The sequence below is a fragment of the Saccostrea echinata genome, unplaced genomic scaffold, assembly GCF_033153115.1.
Source record: "Saccostrea echinata isolate AGI-Se365-2 ecotype Australia unplaced genomic scaffold, CSIRO_AGI_Sech_v1 ptg000033l, whole genome shotgun sequence".
NCBI lineage: Eukaryota > Metazoa > Mollusca > Bivalvia > Ostreida > Ostreidae > Saccostrea > Saccostrea echinata.
Window position 1 is genome coordinate 3,486,606 of NW_026889782.1, and position 21,370 is coordinate 3,507,975.

General features: G+C 35.3%; 3 protein-coding genes across 3 annotated transcripts; 1 reads left to right on the plus strand and 2 right to left on the minus strand.

The window, feature by feature from the left end:
• The first annotated feature begins 13,131 nt into the window (after positions 1 to 13,131).
• LOC133198951 (uncharacterized) lies at positions 13,132 to 15,672 on the plus strand. The gene is made up of 4 exons (XM_061334851.1): positions 13,132 to 13,571; positions 14,491 to 14,699; positions 14,829 to 14,982; positions 15,551 to 15,672. The coding sequence occupies exons 1-3, from the start codon at positions 13,314 to 13,316 to the stop codon at positions 14,980 to 14,982; spliced, it is 621 nt and encodes a 206-aa protein (XP_061190835.1). The 5' UTR covers positions 13,132 to 13,313; the 3' UTR covers positions 15,551 to 15,672.
• On the minus strand, positions 15,421 to 16,089 carry LOC133198950 (uncharacterized). Its single transcript, XM_061334850.1, has 2 exons — positions 15,908 to 16,089; positions 15,421 to 15,685 (listed from the first exon to the last, which is right to left on the minus strand). The coding sequence occupies exons 1-2, from the start codon at positions 16,050 to 16,052 to the stop codon at positions 15,486 to 15,488; spliced, it is 345 nt and encodes a 114-aa protein (XP_061190834.1). The 5' UTR covers positions 16,053 to 16,089; the 3' UTR covers positions 15,421 to 15,485.
• A 353-nt stretch (positions 16,090 to 16,442) lies between these two features.
• LOC133198949 (uncharacterized) lies at positions 16,443 to 20,823 on the minus strand. The gene is made up of 7 exons (XM_061334849.1): positions 20,281 to 20,823; positions 19,893 to 20,012; positions 18,799 to 18,889; positions 18,099 to 18,309; positions 17,416 to 17,953; positions 16,986 to 17,172; positions 16,443 to 16,725 (listed from the first exon to the last, which is right to left on the minus strand). The coding sequence occupies exons 1-7, from the start codon at positions 20,668 to 20,670 to the stop codon at positions 16,451 to 16,453; spliced, it is 1,812 nt and encodes a 603-aa protein (XP_061190833.1). The 5' UTR covers positions 20,671 to 20,823; the 3' UTR covers positions 16,443 to 16,450.
• Between the last annotated feature and the right edge of the window lie 547 nt (positions 20,824 to 21,370).

The window sequence follows — 21,370 nt, forward strand, 5'->3', positions numbered from 1 at the left end:
CCGCCCCCAGCTAAACTTTTTTTCCCGATACTTGCACATGGAATTAAAAAAAATATCAAAATCACAACCTATCTCTAGCACAATGCCTATATTTCCCTCTTGTGTCGCTGAAAAGCAAATACCACTCCATATTTCGATACAGGCTTCACGAGATTTCAATATACGCAAGGTATCTTGCTAGCTGTTTAACGGTTCGTGCCCGAATCGAATTCGTAAGCTTGTCCGATGTGAGCAAATTTATTATTATACGAAAATCATTTTGACTTTTTGTTTGCTTAATTGATGTGCCAGAACATTGCGAATCCATGCTACATGTATGTGTGCTGCTCGGAACACTCTCTTATTCTCCACGGCCTTCTCTCATAACTCTAGTGCCAAGTGACACAGAAGGGGAGACACTATTTCCCCAGGTCCAGCACAATACCCTGATAAAGGTATATAGCTTGATAAAGCTATTGTAATAAGGAGTAAACTTTACAACACAATTTTCATTAGTGGTTCTAGAATATTTTTGTACACTCTCCTACATTTTCATGTTTATTATTTCCCAGCTTCTTATTTTGATTTGAGAATCTGCTTGGTCTTATTTCCGAGCTTACTTGTACCTTAATTCAACACCTCATGTCAGTCGTAATGAAAACACCAGTTCCAACAAACAAAATTTATTAACCTTTGTATAGACAAAAAAACCCAAAAAATATTATAGTATAAAAAATATAACAACTGTAAATTCCTGCCTTGTAGAAAAATCCTAACAACCGTTTAAAAATCACCCCCCCCCCCCCCAACCTAGCGTACGGAAACGCTAGCCCAACCTAGCCGGGGGAAAAGGCCTAGGGTAATTTAGAAAACCCTTATTTATTTAAGACTACCTTAAAACCTATCTCCTAGCTTTTAGAACTATGGCCTAATAAATTTAACAGGAGCAATACACGACGACAATTTAGTCAAAATGCCTAATATCTTAACATAATTTCTAGGGGTGCAACCTGTTAAATACCTAATAAACCTTTATTAAAGTGAGAGAACTTGCAGCAAGTTAATGCTTTCCAAGATTCCACACGTGTCTAACAGTTACACGGGTTTATATACTCTTTGGAAACAATAGAATCTTTAACTTGAAATCTAGAGAATACACCCCAAGGGTATGAACTTTGACTGAAATTAGTAACACCCAAAAGGTTAACTTCCGTATTGATAGCCAATGAGAATTTAGATCATCAAACATAAACATTTACCCGTAAGATTTGATGGAAGCAACACGTGCTATTATCTGAGAAGGTTTGTAAATATAAACAAAATGATATGGGGGATAAGGCAGTATACAAATATATGCATGAAAACATTAATAACGACATTACATTGAAAATACAAGGCATAAATGCATATAACAAAATTCATTCCTGCTACACTCTATAGCTTTATCAAGGTATTACAAGTACCTTAATCAAGGTATTTTATGTAATGAAAATACATTAAAAAATCCTTTAAAAAAATAAATACTGAAAGTCGAGTTCTGAGTTGTTGCCAGTAAATTCACTCATGCATGTAAAGCACCCAAACACAAAGAAATCAGTATAAAAGCATGTCGTTTGAGGAAACTTTCTTTTATGCTTTTTGATACCTGAGTTCTTTCCATGCACTAGTGAACACAATGACCACAACTTATAATTCGACTTTTAAATTTAATTTTTGAAGATTTTTTTGGTATTTTCATTACATAAAATACCTTGATCAAGGTATTCGTAATACCTTGATAAAGCTTTATATCTTTAACCAGCTATATACCTTTATGAGGGTACTGTGCTGGACCTGTCCCCATTGTCTGCTTATGATACATTGTTCGACTGAACTAGCACAGACTTCGTCTTCCAGTAATTTGCCAATTTGGTAATAAATACACATCTCTCTCATATGTACAATTTATTGGTCTGCAAATAAAACTTCCTTCCTGGAAATCTGTAGGAGGATTTATCCGGACATATGCTGTACCCTGTTTGCATCGACCCAATTTCATTTCCAACAATCGTTAAGAACCGAAGTCCTCTATCAATTACTTCTGTATTATTGTACTTCTCATTTTAGCTCACCTGAGCCGAAGGCTCAATTGAGCTTTTCTGATCAAAATTTGTCCGTTGTCTCTCGTAGGCGTTGTCGTTGTAAACTTTTCACATTTTTATGGCATCATCAAAAAATCTTCTTCTCAAGAACCAACGAACCAGGAAGGATGAAACTCATGTGGAATCATTGTCAGGTAGTGTAGATTCAAGTTCAAATCATGACCCCCGGGGGTAGGGTGGGGCCACAGTGGACGATCAAAGTTTAACACAGGAGTGTATAGGAAATATCTTAAAAATTCTTCTTCTTAAGAACAGCAGAGCTATGACTGGTCATATTTATAAGGAGGCATCTGCAGGAGGTGCAGATTCAAGTTTGTTCAATTCATGATCCAAGGGGTAGGGTGGGGCCACAATGGAGAATCAAAGTTTAACATAGGGGTATATAGGAGAAACCTTGACCTACTTTTCAATTTATATGCCTATAATGAAATATTTTGGGTACTAATTTGCTTAGGCCATCATTAAAAATATCTTTGTTTCCCCTAACCCGACCCAAAAATCTCAAGTTGGGTAGGTAAGCAAATATTTTTTTTTTTTTGACAGCAGCTTTGAAAATACATTCTTAAATGAAATGGAATGATACCTTTATAAATAAGTTAAGTACAAAAGAAAGCGATTTGTAAACAGCTAGAATACCATACAAATGCCGGTAAGACTAACATTTAAGGTAAATTAATTAACGACTATTATTCAATCGAAGTTGTGAAATATCTCGTACCAGAGTAAATTTATTGAAATTGAATACATCTGTTTAAAAGATTCTCGGGTACGCAAAAACCGGACATCCGTGTATTTTTTTCATACCTACATGTACTATCAGCTTCCAGTGTTTACACATGCAATGCACTTTTTCCAAGGGCTTCGAATTGAGCAGTGGTTCTAGAGCATTAATTTCGTTTTGGAGTCCCGAAGTAAGGAGCTATTTCTACGTTGCAGGTTCAAATCCCAATGCGGGACATTGAGACCGGTTCTTCGAATGAGACCATAAAAACTTAGGTCCAGTGTCGCAGTAGATACTGGCACGAAAGAAAAAGATCTCTCGCTGCTCAATGGCCTAAAGTGCCGCATACAAGTCTAAATTTGGAGCCCTTCACCAGACAAATGTTTAAATAAATGTTGTTATCCCAATAATTATCAAAGGAATTCAAATCAAAGAAACAACCAATCATCAAGGGTCTTATTAAAGAAAAATACACGGACGTCTCAGGAAGTTTGTATCTAAAAATGATAAAATGTCATAAACAATGTCAAAGTCATGGAGTTTAACCCATGGATAGAAGGCATGAAGAAAGGACGTTTGAATTCTATTCATTAGGATGATATTTGCAGAATTATTTACAACTCATGCTCCCATATACATGTAGTAAACATGGCCCATATACATGTAGTAAACATGGGATTATTGAACTGTTTATAAGTTCAAAATTCAAATTGAATAAAATGCAGTGAAATTGATTGGTTTGTTCACAAGGTGGGTCCCTTGTCTGCTCACGAGGGGTATATGGGCCTAAGCACTTAATTTTAAGACAGGTTGGTAAATACAACCGACACACGCTTAATAGGTCATTGTACATTTTATTTTACTAAAAAGTGTTTCAAAGAGTGTAGGATTCTTATATGCTAAAGGCATAAGGTTGAGATACGTCGTCTTTACTTTTAAAACATGACCTAACCCTCCGTAACCGAGACATGTTGTGGGCGCCATTCTGTTTCCAACAAACACTTGGAAATCATAGTCAAGAACAAAATCAGTCGTTCTGATAAAACTGATTTTGATGGAATTCTATTTTATAAAAATTGATAAACATAAAAAAAAATATTGGAATAACCTTACGGAAAAAACTTTCCAGTCGACGCGTTTTAATTGGGTCGGTCGCGTTAGGGGAAATAAAGGTATTTTTTACGCAGCTATGTTAAGGCTGTCCGAAGGTTTAATATGCATGACATATACCTTTTATTTTGAGCTAGATTTTGATTTCAATTTATAATCTGTGTATGAATTTGCAGTCAACTTGTGATGAGAGTGTAAACAAGTATTATAATAATGCATTTCTGAGATGTCACATGACTTCGTTGATCACGTGACGAACACTTATAAATTCCTAAATGTTGCACAAAAATCGCATCGGCACATACAACATAATTGAGAAAAATTTGTCCCATAAGTCAATTCATCGTGATCTTTGGTACATATAAAGTGCTGGGGGCAAGTCTGAATGTTATTTCTTTAGAAAATATTCAACGAGAAATTCAACTTACCCGTATACAAGGGGGCAATTTACACTTAATCGCAATTAATACAAAATAAGATAAATTACATACAATCCCCCAGCAAAATTCAGTTACAGGACATACTTCTCTAGTAGATTCACACAGAATATCTTTAATTTAACCTTATTAATCACTTGTGCCAGTCAAATATATACACGATTTATAAATTCTAACTCTGTCCACGGACGTGTAAGGGGGAGCGTTTCACATTCAATTTTTTGTTATTGTTTGAATATATGTATATCGGACAAGTTAAAGGAATAACGATATTAAATTGCAAATGTTCAACATCTTAACAGCACACTTAAGCTTAAAGAACAATTCAGACACTTGAATCAAACAACAACGCTAAAAAATCTTTACATGTTGTGTGAAAGGAATATTAAAGTTATAACACTTTCCCTTTCATGTCAGCTCAAGTATGCAGTGACTTGACGTCATATGCTATTATGACGTCATATTTAGGTGGTTCAGAGAAGTTACTACAGTTGGAACAGTTTGATATTTTACGGACAGCCTTATCCTAGCCGCGTATTTTGGCCTTAGAATCATCAAACTTTGTCAGTTGATGCATTTTGGTTCCTCAGTAAGTTGACTGAAAAGTAAGTAGGTTACCATGACCTACTCTCTGATACTAATTGGCTTAGAGTCATCTTGGGTTCTCAGAGTTTTTATGCCCCTGGATCGAAAGACCCCGGGGGTATATTGTTTTTGTCCTGTCTGTCTGTTTGTCTGTTTATCTGTTTGTCTGTTTGTTGTCAACTTTAACCTTGCCCATAACTTTTGATTGGTTGGAGCTATGACTTTCATATTTCACATGTGTATTCCTTTTATAAGACCTTTCTTTGGGTACCATCATATTTGACCTTGACCTTGGAGTTTGACCTACTTTTGCAAAATTTTATGAGACTTTAACCTTAGCCATAACTTCTGAACAGTTGGTGCTTGGGGTTTCAAACTTCACATGTGTATTCTTTGTGACAAGGCCTTCCTTTGGATACCAACGACTTTGACCTTGACCTTGGAGTTTGACCTACTTTTGAAAAACTTTAACCTTGGCCATAACTTTTGAATGGTTGGAGCTAGGGCTTTCATACTTCACATATGTTATCCTTGCGACAAGACCTTCCTTTGGATACCAACCACCACTTGACCTTTTGACCTTGACCTAGGAGTTTGACCTACTTTTGAAAAACTTTAATAACCTTGGCCATAACTTTTGAATGGTTGATCCTAGAGCTTTCATACTTCACATATGTAATTCTTGTGACAAGACCTTCCTTTGGATACCAACCTATTTGACCCTTTCAGCTTGACCTAGGAGTTTGACCTACTTTTGAAAAACTTTAACCTTGGCCATAACTTTTGAATGGTTGGTGCTAGGGCTTTCATACTTCACATATGTAATTCTTGTGACAAGATCTTCCTTTGGATACCAACCACTTTGACCTTGACCTTTGACTTTTATTCAAAAAACTTTAACCTTCGCCATAACTTCTGAACAGTTGTATCTAGGTCTTTCAAATTTCATAGGTGTATTCCTCGAGACAAGACCTTTCTTTGGGTATCAACATTTCTTATCTTTTGGCCTGGATTTTGACTTGCATTTGAAGAAACTTTAACCTTTGCCATAAGCTGCCATACGGGGGCATCAGTGTTTCACAAACACATCTTGTTTTTTTATCTAAAATGAAGGTCATGATGACCTTTGGAATTTCAGGGCTTTATCTAAAATTACAGGATACTTAGAAGCTTCAAATAGAAGTGATAGGTTGTACAGTTTATCAGAAAAGCGATTCAAGGGTCTTGGGCCTAACTCCAAAGTTAGCCGTTCATAAACAAAGGTTTTTAAACCAAAATCTCAAAAGGGTTAATTTCAAAAGCGTAATAGCGTAATGTTGTGGTAAAAGTGGGATAGAAACGCCAAAAGCGGAGAGGTAGGCAAGTCTGTGATAAAGCAAAAAATAGGGCAGGATCATTAAAAAAAAAACCTTTTAAGAACCATTGGGCAAGAAAGTTCAAACTTATATGGAAGCTTCACAAGGAACTGTAGATTCTCAATTGGTCAAATTATGACCCTAGGGGTTAGGATTGGGCCACATTATGGATTATATTTTGCATTGAATTAAATGGGAATCTTTGAAAATCTTCATGAGAACCACTTGATCGGAAAAGGTGAAACTTGCATGGAAGCTTGTCAAGAAAGTCAAGAATCTAAACTAATGACCAAGGGATAAGTAAAGGAACGAGAGCTTTACTCTGAATATATAAGAAAATGTGAAACTTATATGGAAGCTTTCTTAAGGACAGATGATACGTTCCTCAATAATATATAATTTTTTCTAATATTTTGTCATTGAAGTATTGCTACTTTAACATGTTTACTCACAAAAAATTGAAATACCTTACCAGGTATTTGTGAAAGATACCAGAGGATGATGTTTCCTATTTAATCCTTTTGGGAAAATCTTAATATGCCAATATCACATTTTTTAGTGTTTCGATTATTTTAAGATAGTAAGAAACCTGCTAAGAAATCAGAAGGTAGTTAAAATTTTGAGTATTTTTCATACATTACAAAGATTTGCAAAACAGATATTTGAGGAACATATCGTTTGACCTTAATAAGTGTAGAATCTAAATTATTCAAATCCTTGGTTTACGAAATTTCATTCGTACTTACGTCAGTGTGCTTAAAATAACGGAATGTTAGAGAAAAAGAGAGTCATTGTTCTGTTGAAGGATTTTATTGCTACTACTTTCAGAGACAAAAGAGTAAACATACAGGGAGGTGACCAGTGATTATGGTCAAGAAAAAAATGCATAAAAATGCTATTTTCGTCATAAACCAATATGACTTAATTATATGGATTAAATACAGGACATTGTATAATGTAAGAAAGACATTTGTATGAGGGAAGTTTACATTCCTCCTAATAATTCCACATTCTATCGTCCGTATCAGTGTGTTATTTGTATGAAATTAAAGACACAGATAAGTCTGTCAAAGGATGAATTTATATTATGCTGGGAGATTTGAATGTCAGAACCGCAGGTAGGTTAAGGCTTCCCATAGAATATCACAGTGCACTCTGTGCCTCAACTTCTCTGAACTACCAAAATATGACGTCATAATAAAAAATTATGTCAAGTCACTACCAATTTGAGGTATTATGTCGGGGAGAGTGTCATGAACTTTACACTTTATTTCAAACTGCATGTAAAATGCTAGATAGCTATTGCAGACTTTGCGGGTCGTCAAAGATTTTGTAAGTCTTATATATATATATATATATATATATATGTCCGAATATTTGAACAAGACATCGCTTACGTACCCTTGATTTAAATTCAGCATGTTCAAAATGCTTACGAAAAATATACTTTCGAAATGTACTCTGTTTTATACCCGTGGTTTGAGGTAGAATTTATTTTATGTGTATATAAGAGTACGAGGATTAATCTGAGATTTTTTGTGGAAATCTGTAAGAAAAGGTTGTTCTCTAACTTAATTTTGCTTGGGAAAAATGTGTGATGACTTTGTTTTAATACAGATTACGATATTGTGTGAAAAATACCATCAAATTTGTAGGTAAGTGTAATTTCTCACGAAATATTTTTTACCCAAATAATATTATGACTTTTCCCAAGCACATTTCGGGTACAAAAAATACGATGAGTTTATTTATATAACAAAGTGTTAATTATTGTGTTAATCGGCTGCGCCGAAGCGATTTATGTGAAACACTTCAAGAAATTATACATGACTGTCACGTGATCAACAGTCATTTGATATCATAACAAATATGTTAATATATTGCAATGGGAACCTTCTATATAAATTGTAAGTACTAAAGGTACAATTCTTATAAATTAAACCAAAACCGAGCTCGCAATGAAATATGTTTTGAGCGCATTTGGGAAGCCTTAACATAGCTGCGACCTCCACCAAAGAAGATTTCATCGCAGATGATATACTCAAAAATGATATTCTCAGCAATGTGACCGATATCTTTATGTTTACAGTAGACAGCATTACCTTTGCCCATAAACCTAGATAAAGGAATTAATAACTATGGATCAAAGCTACTGGCTCTGCGTAAATCTAGCGGACTATGAATACTCAATAGACTTCATAAAGCATGCAAAAGACATGATTTTTACCTTTATGAGACAAGAAGATTGAGTGTCGTTGACTATTGTATCTTGAAAAGCCCATCCCAGTGTTCTCGATATAAAGTAGACTTTGATGATTTACCATAACTGATGATGAAAAGTCTTTTAAAAACCTGGTGGTGATGAATAGTCCAACGAAGAAACTGTGAACACGGGAATGGGCTTTGCAAGATCTTTTAATTATCTTTTTTTCTCAAGGATAAGACTTCTTCGATACCACGGTGCAGTTTACTCTTTTTTGTATCACGAAAATATGTTTATATTTTCTGTAGAGCAACACCCTGTTTTTTTTATAATATCGGATTTCTAACATTATCTAGAACTTATTCTCGATAAGCTTCAAGTACTTTGATTAATTGCAATTACTGATAAAGAAGAGTTGATGAGGAGTCCGACGGGAAAAAAGAAACTGTGAAGATGGGGTGATGAGGAGTCCGACGGAAAAAAAACCCTGTGAAGATGAAGAATCAGATGACAAAACATGTGTGACATTCTCGTTTATTATTATGGGAAAATAACAGGAACTTAATGTCAAATTCCAATTTATTGTTTACAGAAACACACATACAAAATTTTCATATATCTGGTGTCCATTACTGTGACAACAAACTGTCACACATACGATGATGTACATAAAACATTAGGTAACGTGATTTTTAGCTCTACTGGTCAGAAACCAGAAGAGCTTATGCGATAGTAAGGTGTCCGTCTGTCTGTAAACAATTTTTCAAAAATGCTACTCCTCCTACAGTTTTGGTCTGATTTCAATATAACTTGGCTCACAAGAAGACTACACTAAGATACATAATTTAGTGCATCGGTTTTCGATTTCAGAGAACGGTGTTGCCATGGTTACTAAAAATGGAAATTTCTGTGAATTTTTTTTTAAATGCTACTCCTGCAACAGTTTTGGTCTGATTTTAACATAAGTTGGCACACAAGTGGACTTCACTTTGATACATAATTTTGTGTATCTTTTTTTTATTTTGAGGAGGGTGTTGCCATGGTTACTGAAAAAAAAATTTCTGTGAAATTCCTTTAAAACACTTCTCCTATAGTTTTGGTCTGATTTTAATATAACTTGGCATACAAGTAGACTACACACACTAAGATACATAATTTAATGCATCCGGCTCGACGATGTGTCTGTAGGTGTAATTCCTTTTTTTTTTTTTTTTGGTGTTGTTTCCATTGATATGGTTTGTGAGTGTATTGTTATTGAAAACTTATGATGATGATGATGATTATGTGGGGTTAGAATGCAGTGGATCCGATTGCTGTGGTGTCTGACCTATAAATAGGGGAAATAGGGATGATTTTGAGTTTTTACTAGTATCTGAATTTAGCAGACTTTTGACATCATTAGTGTCATCATACACATCTGATGTCTCTCCCTCCTATTTTTTCCGGAAAAGAGCGCTTGGAGGTGGAAGGCTGGTCAGTGACCTTTTTTTGTGGGTTTGCTGCTGCTGATGCAGTAAATGCATCACCCATTTTGTTAATGCCAGTGGCAACAGATTCTATTGTGCTTTGAATTGTTTTCAATGCACTAAAGATGTTTTTTTTAATCTAATGATATTTCATCATCACAAGGCCCCAGTAGGGCATCCTCAACATAACCAATAGCCATGATACTTATTTAGAAAGTTAACCCTTTCACTTTAAAACGCGAGAAAGTCTAAGACAACGGTTATATCCCATTGTGCTTTGAATTGTAATTTTAATGATTACAATATTATATGTATACATTTCATGCAATTTTTCTTCATTTCATACCAGATCTTTGGCACTGTACAACATATGTTCTGGTTGAACCTAGCATCAAGCGTTTCAGGAACGCGCCTTGTCTCGCGATGTATATAAATCCTACTTGACCTCAATGAGCAATCAAATGCAACACACTCACAACGCGTGTCACATTGAAAATTATTGAAAGTTTTCTCTGAGCAGCATATCGAAAACGGTGTACATTGCCGAAAGTCAGTGTTTGATACTGCAAACTTGGTAAACAAGAACAGCGCTAATACACAACAGAGAGTACATTTTTGGTGGTATGAGATATCTACTAACTTTTTTGTCAGGAATGTCTTAAATATGTATAACTGTTAGAAACAGGGTGTATCCTCTATATGGTACTCAGGGCCATTGAGCAGTGAGGGATCTTTTCACGTACCAGTACCTACTGCAACAAGGGACCTCTGCTTATACGGTCTCATCTGAAAGATCGGCTCCAAGTCCCGCAGTGGAATTCGAACTTTTTGGGTTTTTCGCAAATTGTTAATATTTTGCGTAAAATAAACTTTAAAGATTATAGAAATATCAAAGAAAATTTTGTTGTAATTGAGATTTTTTTTACCTTCATATTTGTCGTAACATGAGCATTTGGCTCGCCTTCTTCGCCCTTCATCTTTCTTAAAATCAACCCCTCCCCCTTTTTTCAAACGTAACTGTATTCATGATTTCAAAAAAAGGTGCATTGCTTATTATGAAAAAGGAGCGAATTTTTACTTAGAATATGAACAATTTGGACATTAATATTCCCTGTTAATCTTGATCACTGTATACACGTACATCTCTCAATTTCACATGGAATCTAACGGTCCCTTTGTGTTACGTCGCTTGTTTCGTGATCAGAATGTACCTGGTTCGATTCTTGTTCCCGGCCCCGTGTCAAACTTGATGTCTATGTTAAAATATGCAGTGGCTGTTCCGTCCCCAAGCGCACGGCACGATAAGTAACATTTTGAGTTCTCATCATTAAGATGTAAGAAAAACCTCATGGCCGTAGGAACAGGGGGAGGGGATGGGGGGGGGGGGGGCACGGCCCCAAATAATTCTGCCCAGGGATTTATCAGTACCTTCTCAGGGGCCGAAATTCGGCCCCATTCCCAATTGAAAATGAGTTCAGTTTTTCCCAATTTGGCAGTATTTTTTCCCAATTGGTGAACAATGCTTTTATATTTAATTATCTTGGAAAAACACAAGGAAAATTGTCAGATTGTCTGTAATTTTCATCTATTTAAGTCATTTAGCAAAGCTACAGTCATAACACATGTTTAAAAACACTGTAAAAACATCGGGAACTTTTAATCCGAATTTCCTCCGTTTTTCTGAAAATGGTGATATTGTGTAATTATATAGATTTATTAAGTTATTTCTACCTACTCAATTGATCTACGTGTGAATGGTAAGGACTGTAGGCATTATTTCAAATAGAAAATTATATTTTCAATGCATTAATACATATTAAAAGAGGGATTTGAGAAAATGATTACTTGCAGGAGGTTTATATTCTCCAGAAAGATTTTGTAATGACCTAAACTGGAATCTCATACACACATGTACTACCCTAAGTTGTATAAACAATTTATACTCATTGAAGTCAATTTTACTTTTATTAGTCTGTTATTCATTATTGATCTTGTATGAAGTTGGATCATATATAATAGTCTGTTTGGTTGCCCAAATTAGAGTTCATGCTGAAATGTTAAATGAATTACACCTGAATACATGATTTAAGCAACATTTTTAATTTTTCCCAATTTCACCAAAAAGCCGATAATTTTTTCCCAATTCCCCAAAAATGGCGTTTCCCAAAATAGGCTGATAAATCCCTGCTGCCAAGATAATTCATACTTAAGAAAACAGCTACTATATGTTTGTACGAATTTTAGGAAATGCTGAGTGATGTTGTTTGTTGCCCCCCCCCCCCCCCCAACTGAAACTGCTATCTACATGATCTTGAGACAGGGACAAGAAACACAGCGACGGGGCCTTAGCTCAAGAGAAACATTAAGGCTCAGATAGATATCGATTTATTTATTGTGTAAAATCAAATCTTAGATAAAATCATTTCTTATCTAGCAATAAGTTGGTGTACTTTTTCGCAGGTGAAGTTCAACGGGGTAGTCAAAAAAGAAATTTGTCTTATTTGTTATCGGATGTATAGAAAATTAATTTGTAAAGTAAACAGACAAGTATTTATTGTTTAATTAATTTATTACAATGTATTGTTGTAGTTGTACAAGTTCTTTTTTTTCACTTAAAAATAATTTTTGTTATGTACGTTTCAAATTATGACCAAGAACAGCTTAGTAGTTCTCTATTTGTGAAACCAGGGGGAACTGTAAGTTTCCCTCTCACCTGTCCATCTCTCTGCCTGTCATTCTGCCCCACTTGGTTTTCTTCACTTTTATTCTAAACCCTTGCAGATTTTAAGCTGATTTTTTGGTATGTGAGTGTATCTTGAAGAGTTACAGATCAAATTTGCAATTGGTTCCACTTCAATGATTTTTGAATGGATTACGGCCTTTTTAATTTTAAGGATTGAACGCATTTTTTCTAAACGTTTGAGATATTGAGCTGATTTTTGGTATGTGAGTTTATCTTGATGAGTTTTCATTTGTGTTCCGCTTCAACTTTTTTGTTGTTCACAGAATTATGACATTTTCATGTTCTAATAGGAACTAGATTACACCTACTTGTATGGGACTAGTATTGATAATACAGTACTCTTATGTAAAGAACATGCTTTGAAAATTTGATATGCATTAAAGTGTCTGGGAAGTATGAAACAATGCTAGTTTTAAAATACGTAGAATTGTATAATAAAAACATTCCGTAAGTTTTACAGTCAGATTCGCAACGATAACGGAGATATTCCGGGTTAAAGTAGGCGGTTCTCGCACCTGTCTAAAACCAATCAACGCTACTTCCGGTTTTACCATAAATAGCGAAAAACCCCGCATGACGTCACATCACATCAAGTTCAAAATGGCGAGTACAAATAACAGCAGCGAAGCCTCCGATTCTGCGTCCGATATCGACTTACATATGTCGTTTGAGGCCTCATCCTTCGAAGAAACACAAGAAGAACATTTCCAGAATGTAGCCCCTTATCGATTTGAACCTGAGGCGAGTGATTCTAGTGAATCTGATGGCTCAAGTGAGGACGATGTCGACAACCCACAGCGGCTCGGCAATACGGACTGGTATGACTTTCACGTTAAAACTCTCTGGTATAATACAAAGAAAAATATATATTTTATACTCATAGAATTTCGCATGGTCTGAACTAATAATAATTAATAAAAATATTACTATATAAGCCAAATGTTGCGAGAAATGAGGCCATGTAAATTACACCCATGCAACATGGCTGAATATTCGTTCGGGACGACCATTTGAATCTTATGGGCTAGCAGATTTAGATCTATTCTTGAAAATTGTCTCAATGAGAAGGAAATAATTAATCTGATCTTGAAAAGTGGTATATACACGCCCAAAGAGTTTACTACTTTTTTGTAGCTTGTCAACTTTTCTGGTCTCTATAGTCATGGACATGTTTTTTTTTTTTCTGCGATGGCAGAAAATTAAGATGACAACTAAATTTGTCAGAACCTCTAACTCTGAGAATAAAATTTTGCCCCTTTACAGGCCCGTAGGAAGCAATTTCAGTTGGAGGGGGGGGGGGGCACAGCTGAACATTTTCAGTTGGGGGCGGGGGGGGGCACTATCAACTACCAAAATTCCTTGACAAGCAAAAAAAAACAGGTCATCAGACGTTTTCATTGAGGGGGCACAAGCAACAAGCATATAGTAGCTATGTTTTCTATAGTAATCTAGATATCGGCAAAATTATTTGAGGGGGACAACCCCCCCCCCCCTTCCTACGGCCATGCTTTATACCTGATGGTAAGTTGAAAACAAAAACTGTATTGCTCTATGCACATTATCTACATGTATGGGACTTCTGGAGTATTTTTTTTAAAGATTAAAGTTGATAAATAATCATTATGTCTAATGCATCTTCGTAAGCCAAGGGTTTTCGGTCTGCTTTGCGGGGAGAAAAGTGGACCGAAAACCTTGGCTTGCGAAGATGTGTCTAATATAACTTCCATGTAATCATGTTTGAATATTGTAGGTTCACTTGTGGAAACCCACACTCAGAGAAAGTATATGCTGCACTGAAATCACCAGGATTGATGAAAAGAGAACATCTTATCAGAAAGAATTGCCTTGCATTACAGAACACCCTGGATTCCAATCTGTTTGTCTCGACATCTACGTCTTGGAGACAGCCTATTATCAGTATCGTTCCCAGTACGGGGAATTGCAAAAGACCATTGAACAGTAAGACATTTTATTGAATTTTTACATATGTGTTCCAAAAATGAAATAAAGCATTTGAAGAAAATCACAAAGACTATCACAAGTAATAACAAGTGCATGATAACATGATTTTCTTTTATTCAATTACAGAAGAAACAGATATACAGCATATCGTCAGCTTGTTCGTTGGTGTTGGGGCTACCTGGGGAAGAGTGTTCGTGTCCCACTTCCCTCTTGTGCAGTTACAAAGATACACCATTCCTTCAGTTCTGAAGAGTATCAAGGATTCAGAGACCCTGAATGAGTAAGCCACTTCTATATTTTGGATTAACAAAAATTCATCATATTATCAACTTTTACTATCAATTTTACAAATTAAATAAATATAAAGTTTACACAGCATAAATCTTATAAATGAGAAATGGTTAAGCATAGGATACAGAAAACAACCTTGCCTAGTCACACATACAAGCAAAAAGCAGTTCAAAATAATTGACAAAACATAAGCCTCATGTACATATTACAATAAAATTTATAAAAGCATCAGCTACAAAAAAAATCTTGATTACATAGGTAAACAATTTTTTTTTGCACCCAGGAACGGGACGTGGACCCTGCTTTTTTTTGTTCCCATTTTTTTTTTTTTTTTTTTGCAATTTTATTTTTGTTTTCCTACATGCAAATTTACAAGTAAATGCTAACTATAACACTATTTATACAGTTATTTACAAACAGACTATGACAAACTACAGCATGAGTATCCACAACTGATATTTACAGTTCTATGTATACAAGGGCTAGAATCTCCTACACAGATGTCTCCTTCCTCCCAAACCGAGACTGGAAATTAAACACTGCTTCCTCCTTTTCAGGGTGAAGAAAATCACTGCACAGAGGAGGTGGTTGCAACTGAGGCAAACAGAGCGCAGGTGGAAAGGCGGGTGCTGGTGTCCGGGATGATACCTCAACGTATCGTAGAGTCTCTGTCATCAAATCAGATGCATACCCTGAAATGCATAGACAATATTTAAAATTTGTAAAATATTGAGGACTCTATCTCTGTTGATAAATACAAGTATCATTCTCGTGTTTTGCTTGGTATTGAATAAAATTAAATTCAACATATTTTGTTATTTATATATACATTTTTTTTTTGGTTGTTCAATTTTTAAATGAGGAGGGACTTTTACAATTTTTTTTTTAAAGGTGCGTTAATAAAAGCATCTTACCAAACGTTGAATCTACAGTCTTCATGCGAACACTATATTCGCCATGCTTGAACTTGGGAAAGCTGATCTTGTACTGCAGGTTTCCCTCCTTTGTAACTGCCTGCATTCTTGAAGAGTTCTCATTAAAATGGAGAGCAGCAACCATCAACCTACATAAAATTTTTAACCTTGTAGATTACAATAAATAAAATCTCCATCTGCTTTCTGTATTGTAGAAATTTAAATAAGAAATGATATAAAAAAATATCCAATATTACTGTGTAAGCATACCTGCAGTGCATGCCATGATAAGAGAAGGAATCCATCTTGGGGGCAAAGTGATTGATAGTGCTATGGAAAGCCTCAATCTGGGATGTTTGGTGCAGTGGGGACAGCTTGGGTATATCTTTCTTCATCTGATTGGACAGGATAATATCGCAAATCTTCTCACTGGCTTTCGTTCCTTTATGAAAACAAAATATATACTTATTGTACAGGATTTTTCCCTTTAACAAGGCAGTTATGAAATTTGCCAATAAAGAAAGTAATAATTATTTATCAATTCTAAAATAAGGTTTTACCTGGTTTTATCCACTTCTTTTTCTGCTCATCACCCTCTAACGTGTCATGGGCACAAGATGGGAAGAGGTCATTGTGGCCCTCATGAATATTGTGGATATGGTTTTCCACAGACTCCCACTTTGCCCACATGAAGTCCCCATTCCCATCAGGTGTTGAAGCTGCCACCCAGTACAAGTGGTTGGTCAAGCTCTTGATCCATTTGGCAAGATTCTCACACTCCTTCTGTTTGGATGCAGCTAGGATCTTTTTCTTTAGACCTGAAAATATTTTGGAAGCCATGTTTACAGAGTAAAATTAATATGTCCCATCTTAAGATGGGCATATAAAAATCATAATTTAACTGCTTCATTTCATCTTTTACATTCATAACTTTTTAAATCATATAATAATAACTTTGGAGATAACTCAGTAGAAGTCATTATAAAAGTTAAACACCAGCTAATGTTGATTCTGTACAAAGATGTCTTTAAATACATACAATTCAAATACTGGTAAAGAAAGAAAAGAAAAAGAATACCTTTTGCCACATGCCAAACATCATAATAGTGTGTCGTCTCCGTCAAGTTCTCCCTGATCCACTTTTGTATCTGGACATGGCGGTCAGTCACTATCGTACCAATCTCCAAATCTTGGTCTTTCATCCAGGCAATAGTCCGTTCTAATCCCTTCTTCTCCATTCCCAAGCTGTTTTTTACTTCATTGCTCTACAAAATTTAATCAGATTTCATATAACTTAACAAAACTTCAACCAAACACCTAAAGTTAGTACACATTTTTTCCCCTCATTAGATCCTTTTTAGCATTTTATTTTCATGTATACTTTGTTGAATCTTTTCAGCAGTGTTTGAGTGATTGTTTTATTTAAAATAATGATAAAATAATATTTTTTTTTAAAACAGTTCATCTTTAATTTAAATAAAAAGTATTTATCGAAATAACTTGTTTACCTGAACCAGCTGGATATCAATGACAATTCCTTCCTCAAGGTCAATGGTGCTGTACGAGCCAAACTTTGCACAGTGACCAGGGGAGTCAGCTCGCCCATCTCCACCAATAACCAGAGGATCTCCTCTTTCCAAAGCTCGACTTGCATACTCCTGCTGGTGCTTGTCCCACACACGAGCAATTACAGGAAACAAAATGGCTGACTGGAGGGAATTGAATGTTCTTCTGGTAATGGTTGCAACCCCCATGCAGTTCAGCACACGAAGAACTTTGGACACAAGGGCACCAGAAAACAGTATGGCGGCAGATAACCCAATGTTCCCAACAGGAATATTCCCAATGAATGGCTGACTGCTCCACTGCCAGGTAAACCCACAGAACTCACACTCCACAGCAATCTTCACCATTGTTCCAAGCACCTGCTGTACACTTGCTGCTGTATACTTGTGGCACCTCCTGCAGTTACTGAACAGCTCAAGCAGCTTGGTTTCGGAGATGATAAACTTCCTGTCTTCCAAGGGGTTGCAGGGTGCTTCAGTGCTACAATTTTTAAAAGATTAAATTAATTACAGGGAAATAAAAATTGCCAAAAGAATTGGGGCTAACATATTCATTTTCTCTTCATAGTAAACTTTTTGAAGCAATTCTTAGGTAACTAATCAATGACTATAGCCTAATCACTTACTTGATATCCTGTACATGAGAATCATCTGAACTAGTGCCAGAAGGTTCATATAATGAGGCAGTCTCATTCTCCGTCTGGATAGACTCTTCACCACTAGAGGAATCAGGAACAGGAACAGGTGCTGGAGGTGGACGTGGAGCAGGCAAATCATCTCGTACATCAACCTGAATACCAATGCTTCGAACTCTGGGTTGTAGGTCAACTTGTAATCCTATCAAATTACATATAAACATTATATGTCATTGTGAGAAAACAAGATTTTTCTCTTAAAGTTTATATTTAGGAGAAAGAACAACGATCTAATTAGTCTTATGCATATGAACTTGCAATTTTTTAAAATTGAATACTACACACAAATTAGGTACTGATAAGTTAAATGTTTTCCTCTCTTTTCAAAATTTAAAAAGAAATGGTGAAAGGGGGGTATATAAACGATACTACATAATATAATTCAGTTATAATAATCATCAATGAGTAAATATGTAATAATCCCTGAATGTATGTCTTTCAATACCAGCTTAGGGGTCATAGTCCATAAATGTACATGTTCTAATATAATAAATGTTTTTTAAAAAAAAGCCAAACTAGCCATGGGGAATCAGATTGAGAGTACCAGGTATATTGCAGTAATAATCAAAGAAGAATGACAATTACAACATATTATTATCTTATGTTGCAACAAGTTACTTCGAATAAGTACCTTTTTCCTTATTCCTTGCAGCAACTTGAATCTTTACACTACGTTTTCGTGTTGATTCTGTCTGACATGCCATAGACACACTTTTCTCCTCCTAAAATGAACAGAAAAAAGATTAATAAGTAATCCGTAGAAGTATAATTGTGGCCTGCATACTTTACAGCAATATTTTTATCTCTTTTCTTTAATAATACTCGTATGAATAGTACAATTTTTTCTTCCTTTCACTAAATTTAGAACAAGTGCAAGTTTCTGTTTTATTTCATAATAGTTTTCTCATACACATATGGACTTATTTGCATAGAGTCTAGTATTGTGGACATGTTAAGCAGGAAATTTAGATTTGGTTATTATTTACTTAGGGTCAAGTAATTTAAATTCAGAAGAAAACAGCGATGAAGAATGTAATAACCATCTCTTTTAATCTTATATCTGAACTGAATAAATCTTCATGATATTGTGAATAATGCACAGGATGCATGATAACATCATTTATATTTAACAAAATAATCATTGAACTTTTTTTTAAACGAGGCAAGCTGACAAATTTATACTACATTTTTTATTTCGTATATTTTTGTTGACCTAATCAATCTGTGCAGAGTTATCTTAATTATGCCCAAACAAAAGTCATAGGAGATGTCAATTTAAATAAACATATCTCTTACTACACATCGGATCCTCACCAATCTATCCTTGTTTAATACGCAATACAGTAATAACCAACTTATCAGTTGTAAAAATCATTCTTACATTCATGGTCCTCATGGGACTTAGAACCGAAAGTTGAATAGCAAGTTGAATACCGATCCCAATCGGAATCAAGATGAAGAATTTAACAGAAAAGAAATTGAGACAGAATTAGATGAGAATCTAGGATTTTTTTTTTAAATAATGGCCTAAAACAAGATAAATAAAAGATGCATCAGCATGTGGAATAAGAAGAGAAAATTTAATAAAATCATTCTTTCTTTTCAGTTGGTTTAGTACTACATATATTGTGTAAACATATATAAAGCTAAGGTGCAAGGAATGTAACAATTTACACATTTCTCTCTATTTTTTTTGTTGTTGTTCTTAAATATGTTATAACATACCGAAACAGGTGTGGGAAAGGGAACAGGCGTTGTTTGGATCCCAACACATTCATCCTGGTCTTGCGACTCTTCCTGTATTTCTTCAACCTCTGTGTTGTCATGAAGCAGCTCTGCCAATACCTGCGATAAAATAATGAACAACTTTTAACACAAGCAAATAATATAAATTTAAATAAGTTTAAGATATTTCAGTGAATACCCAGTGTAATTTACTTTCTGTTTAACAAACAAAGAACATGAAAGCATTTTTAGTGCAGATGAGGTCTTTTTTCTTATTCCGAATTTTCTCACCAAAAGTCTACAAATTTCTGAAGTTAATATTTTTTTATTATCGAATCACCACCATTTACAGATTAAAACAAAATAGAATAGAACAAAAAAAACTAACCCTATTCCTCTCACGCTTTGCATGGGCTCCTCGTACTGGAGTAGGGGTGTTTACATGGGGAGACTCCAGGAACGCATCGTTCAGTTGGTCTCTTTTCCGCTTCGGATATATGCTTGGTATGGACCCCTGGCGTAGACGCTTCTTCGCTGGGATCCCAAAGTCCTTCATGAGCGAGAAATGTACCTCATAGCAATCCTCGTTGAAATGGTCACTGCAGATAACGGTGTATTTCGAAGGACCAGACCAGTCTGCCCTCGTCAGCTTCACAAAACGACACCAGGCCGCTCGCAGTCGCTCATCTTTGGGGAAAACATGAACCGACACGCCATCTGACTGTCTTTTGCTGCATCCCGCTACAACACACATGCGTCCGACACTTTTGCTGGCCATTATTCGCCGGAAAACACGCACAGGTCAATAGAAGACTTTCTAAAAATGGCGCAAACTGATGTGTTGTGACGTCACTTCCGTTTTAGCTAGGAATAGCCTCGTTTTCGGTATCGTAAAGGTGTATATTTTTAAAATTTTCAGTTTTTTGGCAATATCTCCTTTATAAAATCGACTTCGTTGGAAAAAACTTGCTTTTCTAGATATTTTAATACTTAAACAAAATATATAATACCACTTTATCATCTACTTCCCAGTCACTTTAAACAAAGACGAAATGGGCTAATCATTGTTATCGAAGCAGTCCAACCTACTTCTTTTGTTAAAATGGGAAAACACATGTTCATATCTGCAGTTCATTTGCACCTATAACTATATATATCCACACCATTATGAATCTTGAGTTTTCTTGTTCTTTGCATTGACTACCTCTGTAAACAATTATGAGTACACATTTTAATAAATTCATTGACAAATGATAAGAACGAAAAATTTAAGTGCTTATAAGCAAGAAAACTGAAATAAATTAATTAATAATAAATTTAACAGAAGCAATAGACGACGATAACTTAGTCAAAATGTCTAATATCTTAACATAATATCTGGTGGTGCAACCTGTTTATTACCTTATAAACATTTATTAATTTAAAGCAAGAAAACTTGCAGCAAATTAATGCTTTCCAAGTTTCCCACGTGTCTTCCA